Here is a 9558-nt window from a genome sequence, read left to right as displayed (position 1 = left end):
TTTTTTTTTTTTTTTTTTTACTAATAATTACTCATTGTATTCGTTGATTATGCATCCTGGTCTTTGGTACCAGACAGTTCTGGGTTTGAATCCCAGCTCTGTTGCTTCTTTACTGTTTGGGTAAATTTGGGGAATCCACTTCACCTCTCTGAGCCACAGCTTCCTCAAAAGGGTACAAAATAACAGTACTTAATGAACAGTGTTCTTAGGAGAAACAAAAGAAGAGAATGTGTGTAAGGCACTTAGTACAGCATCTAGAGCTTAGTGTGTGCCCGAAGGATGTGGGCTGTTAGGATCACTGTTAGTCAGCAATAGACTGTGAGGCAGGGCCTTGTCTCCTGCTTCCTACTTTGTCTTCAATGCTCGGCCCAATGCTTGGCCTGCACTTGAGCCTAATACGTGTGCTGGATGTCTGACCAGAGGCTGGCTATATGGCAGGATGGGTAAATTCTCACCTCTGAGCAGCAAGGAGAGCTAAGGCCCAGGAAGGAAAGAAGATTCCCTCCAGGGGAAAGGATTGGGATCGTGTACCATGGGCAGGCCTGCCCTCACCACTGCCTTCCCCAGCAGGTTTGGGATGTACATTCCGTTCCTGCAGCTGAACTGTGACCTACGCAAGACAAACCTCTTCAGCCACATGGCCTCCCTGGGTCCCCGGGAGGCCGTCAGTGGCCTGGCACGGAGCCGGGACTACCTGCTGACGCTGCGGGAGACCTGGAAACAGCACACGCGGCAGCTGTACGGCCCGGATGCCATGCCCACCCACGCTTGCTGCCTGTCCCCCAGCCTCATCCGCAGCGAGGTGGAGTTCCTCAAGATGGACTTCAACTGGCGCATGAAGGAGGTGCTGGTCAGCTCCATGCTGAGCGCCTATTATGTGGCCTTTGTGCCTGTCTGGTTTGTGAAGGTGCGTAGTTCAGCCCATGGAGGGGCCCGGGGAGGGGGGTGGACAGGGCCTGCCTGGGGCCCTCCTCCTTGCATAAATAACTGGACCATCTTGTGATAGGATTCCCATCTGTTCCCATGAGGGCTAGAATGACCACTACCTCAATTTTAGAGTAGAGAGAACACGGCTTACTGAAAGGGAGTGGCGTGCACAGGGTCACCCAGCCAGTGATTGGGACATGATGCTGCTGGTCATAACACTTGGTCGGTAACAACAGGCAGTGATGTTGTATTTCACCGTGGCTGTTTCGGCACAGGCACGCCACAGCATCCAGCGTCATCGTTAAGTAGGGAAGCTAGGATTCATCCAGGCCCGAGTGACTCCAAAAGCCTGTGCCTTCTCTCTAGCTTGCCTGGCCTTCTGGGAAGGTACCACCCCAGCTGACAGTAGGCTGGAAACATTTCTCCAGGGGTGGACTGCGCTGAATGATTTGAGGCTGAGAGGACTTAATATTTCTTAAACACCTACAGCGTGCTAGAGCTTTCACGAGTATGATAATCCTCCTAACGCCTCTCCTAGGTGGTTGGTAGCTATTCTTACCCTCATTTAACAGATGAGGCAGCTAGAGCACAGAGAAGTGAAGTGGCTTGGCCAGCATCACATAGTTAATAAGCAGCAGAGTCAAGCTTCGAACTGACGTCTGTTGGAGCGCGGGGCCTGTGCTCTGGCTCAGAGTGGTTAGGCGGTGGGAGCAGTTTTCTGTAAGAGGAGCTGGTAGAGAACTGAGTAGTGGGCACAGGGCCCATGATTAAGTCTTCTTTGTTAGGTGTTTGGTCCTTGGTCTCGGGCCCCCACTGAGGGCCGTCTTGGTTTCCAAGGCCGACGGAATCAGGGAAGAGGGCGGGAGGGAGGCCACTGTGGACATCCCAGGCCTTAACCCACCTCCCACTGCCCCCAGAACACGCATTACTATGACAAGCGCTGGTCCTGCGAGCTCTTCCTCCTGGTGTCCATCAGCACTTCAGTCATCCTCATGCAGCACCTGCTGCCTGCCAGCTACTGTGACCTACTGCACAAGGCCGCTGCCCACCTGGGCTGCTGGCAGAAGGTGGACCCAGCGCTGTGCTCCAACGTGCTGCAGCACCCGTGAGTCGCCCTGCCCCTCCCTGCCCAACCCCAGCGCTCCCGGTCAGTGTCCGGAGTCACTCGGTCGGCAGGTAGTTGTTGAGCACATCTTGTATGTGAGGACTTGTGGCCAGAGGAGGGTATGGCAGGACCCAAGGCAGACATGTCCCCTGTCCTTAGGTAACTTGCAGCGTGCTGGAGATGTGAGGAGGCCAGGCGGTAAATTCATAGACTCATTGACTTTCTCATTCACTGATTGTTCTTTATTCTGCTCGTTGACCTGTATGCGCTCGCATTCATTCATTGCCTCTCTCCTTCTGTCACTAGCTCAGTTATCCATTCAACCACTAGGTCACCTCGTTTCCAGCAGACATTCACCTCTACCAAAGCCCTAACCAGCCTGGTGCTGTGGATTGGACAGAGGAGTTTAGACTTTGACCTACAGGCAGAGGGGGGCTAGGGAGGGTTTTGAACAGTGGAGGAACCCATTCCAAGGTGCCTTAGAAACATCTGTCTGGTGGGGTGCCTCGGGGGCTCAGTCGGTTAAGCGTCCGACTTCGGCTCAGGTCATGATCTCACAGTTCATTGGTTCGAGCCCCGCGTCGGGCTCTGTGCTAACAGCTAGTTCAGAGCCTGGAGCTTATTTCAGATTCTGTATCTCCCTCTCTCTCTGACCCTCCCCTGCTCACGCTGTCTCTCTCTCTCTCTCTCTCTCTCTCTCTCTCTGTCTCAGAAATAAATAAAACATTGAAAAAAAAGAAAGAAACATCTGTCTGGTCAGAGGATATGGTGCTGTGTTAGCCCTGACCACAGTTTTGGTGAGCCCTGGCCAGGGAAGCAGAGCCACAGGGAGGAAACGACTGAGACAAGGTCCTTGAGGAGTTCACGGTCTGATGGGGGTGATGGTTCACAGACAGGATGATGGGGCGAAAGAAGCCCCGCTGCAGGACGGCCCTGCAGAGGCAGAAGTCCCCTGCTTAGGAGCCCTGAGGGGTTGGGCCGGCCTCCCCTCGGCCTGGCTCGTCCTTCCTGGGGCCTTCACCGTAGTACTTTTCACCCAGGTTACCCTAATTTTCCTGCCTGCAGTCCCCCATTAGACTGGAAGCTCCTCAAGGCTGGGCCCACCTGAACCTTGTCTGAGCTGTGGGCCCAGCACAAGGTATGGCAGAGTAGAGGCCCCCCAGGACAGATTTGTAGGGGTGGGCCCACCAAGAAGCAGAGATGCAAAGGAAAGCCACAGAGGCCAAGCTCCCTGGCGTTGGCTCTCTGTGCTAGTCAGGGCCCCTCCCAGGCTCTGTGCAGGTGGTCCAGGAAAGAGGATGGAGATCGCCAAATGGGCTCAATGGGGTCTCGGCATAGCCATAGCCTCTGAGGGGAGGGAGGAGTGAAAAGGTAGAATGTAGTTAAGGGACACCTGGGTGGCTCAGTCAGTTGAGTGTCTAACTCTTGATTTTGACTCAGGTCATGATCTCAGTGGGGTCATGGGATGGAGCCCAGCATTGGGCTCCATGCAGACTGTAGAGTGTGCTTGAGATTCTCTTTCTCTCTGCCACTTTCTACTCATGTGTGCGTGTGCTCTCTCTTACTCTCTAAATAAAAAAATAAAATAAGGAGCGCCTGGTGGCTCAGTTGGTTGAGCGTCCGACTTCAGCTCAGGTCATGATCTCACAGTTCATGGGTTCAAGCCCCACGTCAGGCTCTGTGCTGAATGCTTGCTCAGAGCCTGGAGCCTGCTTCGGATTCTGTGTCTCCTTCTCTCTCTGCCCCTCTCCCGCTCACGCTCTGTCTCACTCTGTCTCTCAAAAATAAATAAAAATGTAAAAAAAAATTAAATAAAATAAAAAATAAAGAGAATATAGCTGAACAGGAGGAGGCACCTGTCCGTCGCTCACCACGGCCCAGAGAAGACCCAGGCTCCTCCACATGGCTTCCCAGCTGCTGCACTGGGTCCCGCTAGCCTTTTCTGCCTCATCTCTCACCATGCCTCCACTCCTACTCTGCTCTAGCCAGACTGAACTGCTTCAGATCCTGCAAATTCTATGTGCATGTGTGTATCCAGGCTTTTGCATGTGGTGCTTGTTTTGTCTGGAACACCCTTTCCAGTTCTTTTCCGGATTAATTCCTGTGCATTCCTTAGCACTTTGCTTCCTCCTGGAACACTTTCTGCACCACCCAGGATGGTTCAGTGCCCTTCCCCTGTGTTCCCACAACCCTATAATATGATGATCATTGCACCTAACACTGTCTGCTGTGTTTGCTTAGTTACTTGTCTGTTATTCCAGGAGGAAAGCTCCTGGAGGTCAGGGTCCTTGCCTGTCAAGAACTCAGCCATCTCACTCCCAGAGTGCCTGGCTCATAATAGGGCCCCAGTAAATTTTTTTGGTTTGTGTCTAGTCTTTTTTTAAAGGTAAAATTTACATACAGTGAAATGCACAAATCTTAAGGGTACTATTCTTTGAGTTTATTAGTCATACATACCCATGTAGCCCACATTGAATCAAAATGTAGAACATTTTCAGCCTCAGAAAATTTCCTCCCAGCTTTTGCCAATGACCGCCCCCTCACCACCACCACCCAGACAACCATTTTTCTATATTCTTTTGAAACCAACCATAGGTAGGGGGCCTAAGTGGCTCAGTTGGTTGAGCATATGACTCTTGAGTTCAGCTCAGGTCATGATCCCAGGATCATGGGACCAAGCCCTGCATGGAGCCCGCTTAAGAGTCTCTCTCTTGGGGCATCTGAGTACCTCAGGTGGTTGAGCATCTGACTTTGACTCAGGTCATGATCTCATGGCTCAGGAGTTTGAGCCCCACATCAGGCTCACTGCTGTCAGCACAGAGTCTGCTTTGGATCCTCTGTCCCCCTCTCTCTCTGCCCCTTCCCTGCTCGTGCTCTCTTTCTCAAAAGTAAATAAAATTTTTGTTAACGTTTATTCATTTTTTGAGAGACAGAGAGTGGGCCGGGGAGGAACAGAGAGAGACGAGACACAGAATCTGAAGAAGGCTCTAGGCCCTGAGCTGTCAGCACAGAGCCTGACATGGGGCTCGAACCCACGAATCATGAGATCATGACCTGAGCCAAAGTCGGATGTCTAACCGACTGAGCCACCCAGGCACCCCTGAAAGTAAATAAATCTTAAAAAAAAAAAAAAAAAAGATTCTCTCAGGGCGCCTGGATGGCTCAGTTGGTTAAGTGTCCAGCTTAGATTTTGACTCAGGTCAGGATCTCATGGTTCATGAGATTGGGCCCCACATGCTTAGGATTCTTTCTCTGCCCCTCCCCTGCACATGCACTGTCTCTCAAAATAAAAATAAACTTTTTTTTAAAAAGATCTTCTCTCCGCCCCTCTCCCTCACTCATGCGTGTATGCGTGCTTGTGTTCTCTCTCAAAAAAATTTTTTTTTGGATAAATAAAACAAGTTGGTTTTAGCTGTTCTACAACTTCACATAAATTAAATCTTGGGTTCAGTTTCTTTTTCATTCAGTATATTGCCTGTGAGTTTCATCCATGTTATTAGTTATAATGTGATAACTGGTTTTTCTTTCTTTTTTAAGTTTTATTTTTTTATTTTTGAGAAAAAGAAAGACAGCATGAGCGAGGAAGGGGCAGAGAGAGAGGAAGACACAGAATCTAAAGCAGGCTCCAGGCTCTGAGCTGTCAGCACAGAGCCCGACGCAGGGCTCAAAGTCACAAGCCGTGAGATCATGACCTGAGCTGAAGTCAGAAGCTTAACGAACTGAGCCCCCCAGGCGCCCTTTCTTTTGTTTTATTTTTGTTTTTGATTTTTTTTTTTTTTTTTGATAGAGCACCGCACAAGCAGGGAAGGGGCTTAGGGAGAGGGAGAGAGAGCATCTCAAGCAGGCTCCATGCCTAACGCTGAGCCTGACATGGGGCTTGATCTCACAACCCTGAGACCATGACCTGAGCAGAAATCAAGAGTTAGACGCTTAACCAACTGAGCCACCCAAGTGCCCTGATAACTGGTTTTTACATGAATGAATCAACAGGGTAGGAACATGAGATAGAGTTTTTTGTTGACAGTGATTCTCTGTCCTCTGGCCCGGGACCCTGGGAGATCTGGTAGAACACTGGCCAGACTGGAAAATCCCACCATCTTATTCCCATGCCTACTGAGGCCCCTCTGTGCCAGGCTGTGTGCCACGCTCTAAGGACATAGAGATGAATCGGACACCATCACTTCCCTCCAGGGCTCCCAGGCTAGTGAGGGATACAAGGAAATAAATAAGTGATAAAACATTGGGGAAAGTGGACCAGTAGTAGGAGATCCAGGGAGCAGTTAAGGATACTGATCTCTGTGGAGTTTGAGAAAGGCTTTCTGGAGGAGCCTGAGTTTGGAAAGAGCTTGCCAGAAGGAAACGGCATCAGGAGTGCAGTTCGGTTGGAGGGAGAGACTTATACAGAGGCATGAAAGGTCAGCTTTGCGGAAGGAGCTAGAGACCGTTATGAATGGCTTGAGCCTGAGCTGTGCGGTGGGAGTCGGGAGGGCCTCAGAGGCCACACCACATCCTGGGGGACTTGACTCTGAGAGTACTGAAAATACTTCAGAGGGTTCTGGTCAGAGAATAGGCTCAGCTTGGTGTTTTACGAAGACCCCTCAGGCAGCTGTGTGAGGCTAGAGGTGAGACCAGGGGAGGAAAATGCACCCAACGAGGGAAAAGGCTTTCCTTGACAGTCCCTCAGGCATGATTATCAACCCTAGGCCCCCCGCCTCCCAGTGCAGTGAATTTCTCATGATTATTACCCCATTTTACAGAGGAGGCAACTGAGACCCAGAAAAGGAAAGTCACCGTGTCTAAATGATCGAAATGGGAGTAGGGTGCCCAGGCTTCTGGGACCCCCTTCTGTGGGTGAGCTGGGCATAAGGGGCACTGTTGGGCTGTGCCTCCAGGTGGACAGAAGAATGCATGTGGCCGCAGGGCGTGCTGGTGAAGCACAGCAAGAACGTCTACAAGGCAGTGGGCCACTACAACGTGGCCATCCCCTCCGACGTCTCCCACTTCCGCTTCCACGTGAGTCTCCTCCCCGGGGAAGGGGGGGCGGGGCTGATCTAGAGAGCAGGAGGATCCCCGGGCAGGAAGGTGATGTCCTAGCAAGAGAAAGCTATTTTTAGCATTTCCCAAAGCCAACGGACACTACAAACCGTGCAGCACAAGGACAGCTATGCCAGTGGTGACTTCATAACTGCGGCTCACTTGGTAGCAGATCTTAATGAAGGCATCGGGTGGAGGCAGGGAGGATGATACAATAAAAGAAGAGGTTCTTAGCAGCGAAAATAAGAACTATCCCCGTTCCTTATGGTGCACCAGGCACGGCGGGAAGCAGTTGCCCAGCAGCCTCCGTGCGGTCTTTGCCTGTGTGCGAGAGAAACCCCACGGCTATCCCCGTTTGCCGAGACTGAAATTGGCTCAGAGGCTCTAACTCGCTCAAGGGTGCCTTGCTCGGAAACTTGGGGTCTGATGGTCAGGACTCCTGGACTCAGCATTATGGAAAGGGTTGCTCCAAATCACTGAGGCTAGTGGTTTCCATTTTATTTACTTATTTTACTCTCAAAATCCTTTTTTCCAACACAGTCGTAGACTGACGTCCGGTATTTAGGACCTCCTGGCACTGCTCTCTTTGGAAGAGTTGGAACTGCCTTCACTTCCCACTCACCCCCGCTCTAGCCGCTAAAAGACCTCCTCAGAAGGGCTTCAAGGAACACAATTTGAGGAATCACTGATCTGGGTGATCTCCTCACAGTAGAGAAACCTGAGGCCCAGACAGGAAAGGGACTCGCCCAGTGTCCTGCAGCCTGTCAAGTGCAGAGCTGAGCCCTGGACTCCCATTTCCTTCCACTTCTCTTCCCATCATCCTGTAAGCAGCTCTTGAGGTTAGGTGCCTTGGCCCCTGCACAACTGAAATTCCCTAAGACGTTGATCACACTTTGGAACGGATCAGAACATTTTTCCTGAGTCCCTATACTCTATCTTCCTCTGTAAATGCCATGTCAGAGTGAGGTGTCGCCATACGCCCTAGAAGCTTCTGGCCTAGGTCGGGATGCTACCCACGAAGAAGTGGGTTTCTCACGCTGCAGAGTCTATGCTGACTTCCCATGCCTATGTCATAAGATTCTAATTTGGTCAGGCCTGACTATACCTGGGAGGATCACATACGAAAAGGTGTTGATTATAGACCAGAAAAAGCTGGAGCGAGTAAGCGAGGCCTCTCAAGGAAAGCTTCCCAGAGGAGGTAGCAGTTCAACAACATCTTAACCACCTCGTGTGGGAAGAGGTAGTCTTGGTGGAAGAAATCCCACAGGCAGAGGCGGAGAGGTGGCAGAGTCCGTGCCCAGCCCTACGTCTTCCTCCCTGCCCATGTTGTGCATGGGGCCCCCAGAGCTTGTCCCCTTCACTGGCCCACCCAGAACCCCCATCCAGGAGGCAGGTTTCTGGAACATGCTTTCCAGGCCCTGCCTACCCTTTGCCGGGCAGTTCTTTTTCAGCAAACCCCTGCGGATCCTCAACATCCTACTGCTGCTGGAAGGTGCTGTCATTGTGTACCAGCTCTACTCCTTAATGTCCTCTGAGAAATGGCACCAGACCATCTCCCTGGCGCTCATCCTCTTCAGCAACTACTACGCCTTTTTCAAGCTGCTGCGGGACCGCTTGGTATTGGGCAAGGCCTACTCCTACTCGGCCAGCCCCCAGAGGGACCTGGACCACCGGTTCTCTTGAGCCCCAGGGTAACCCCCAGGGACAGCAGCCAGGCTTCTGGCAGGAGCTCTCTGGGAAGGGGCTGTTGGGGAGGGTTGGGTGAGGGGGCAAAAGAAAAAAAAAACAAACAGAAAAACGGACAAAAAAACTGACCAGAGCTTTGTATTTTTGTTACATACTGTTTCTTTCTTTGATAATTGATGTGATTATGAGGGGGGGAAAAAGTCCTATTTTTATACTCCCATTAAGCCTGTGTGTCCTGTGTTTCTTTCCTTTCCTGTGTGTCAGAGCAGAGGTTAGGATTCTGGGCCAGGAAGTCCTATGTGTGGCTTCTGGGGCCCCTGTGGGTCCTGCCTTCTCCAGTGGAGAGGAGATGAGGCATCGGAAGTCATGCTAGCAGTGGTAGCTACTGCCCACTGAAGGCTGTGTATCAGACATTACTGTCATGTGTATTATAAGCCTCGTCTCAATCCAACTTTTATGACAACCCTAGCAGGTAGGTGCTGTCAGTCTAATTCTGTACATGAATGAGAAGCTCAGAGAGCTATAGCGACTTCCAAAGGCAACACAGCAGCCAAAAAACCCTCCCAGAGGACACCACCACTATCCTTGCAGAATGTGATGTCCTGACTCTCTAAGCAGGCAGTCACTGAGACCCTGCTCTGTGTCATCTGCTGTGGTAGACAGGATGCCAAGACCGGAAACAAACAGGTCGTGCTCCACTGGGGTGGGGATAACAGTTACAAGACAGAGTAGCACAGGAGACAGTATGTTTAGTGCTCTCTGGATTTCTTGGAGGAGGGGACAGGCTGACTTGCCAGGCACATCCT

General features: G+C 51.3%; 1 protein-coding gene across 1 annotated transcript in view; it reads left to right on the top strand.

The window, feature by feature from the left end:
• TMEM39B (transmembrane protein 39B) overlaps nucleotides 1-8976 on the top strand; it is a 19571-nt gene extending 10595 nt beyond the window's left edge. The window contains 4 exon segments of the mRNA XM_077763532.1: nucleotides 571-907; nucleotides 1845-2032; nucleotides 6925-7045; nucleotides 8507-8976. Of these exon segments, the coding sequence (XP_077619658.1) occupies nucleotides 571-907; nucleotides 1845-2032; nucleotides 6925-7045; nucleotides 8507-8749 (889 nt within the window). The 3' untranslated portion in view covers nucleotides 8750-8976.
• Nucleotides 8977-9558: the final 582 nt, after the last annotated feature.

Source organism: Crocuta crocuta, unplaced genomic scaffold (assembly GCF_008692635.1).
Source record: "Crocuta crocuta isolate KB4526 unplaced genomic scaffold, BGI_CrCroc_1.0 scaffold214, whole genome shotgun sequence".
In the NCBI taxonomy this organism is placed as follows: Eukaryota; Metazoa; Chordata; class Mammalia; order Carnivora; family Hyaenidae; genus Crocuta; species Crocuta crocuta.
This window is presented reverse-complemented; position numbering and strand designations above follow the sequence as displayed.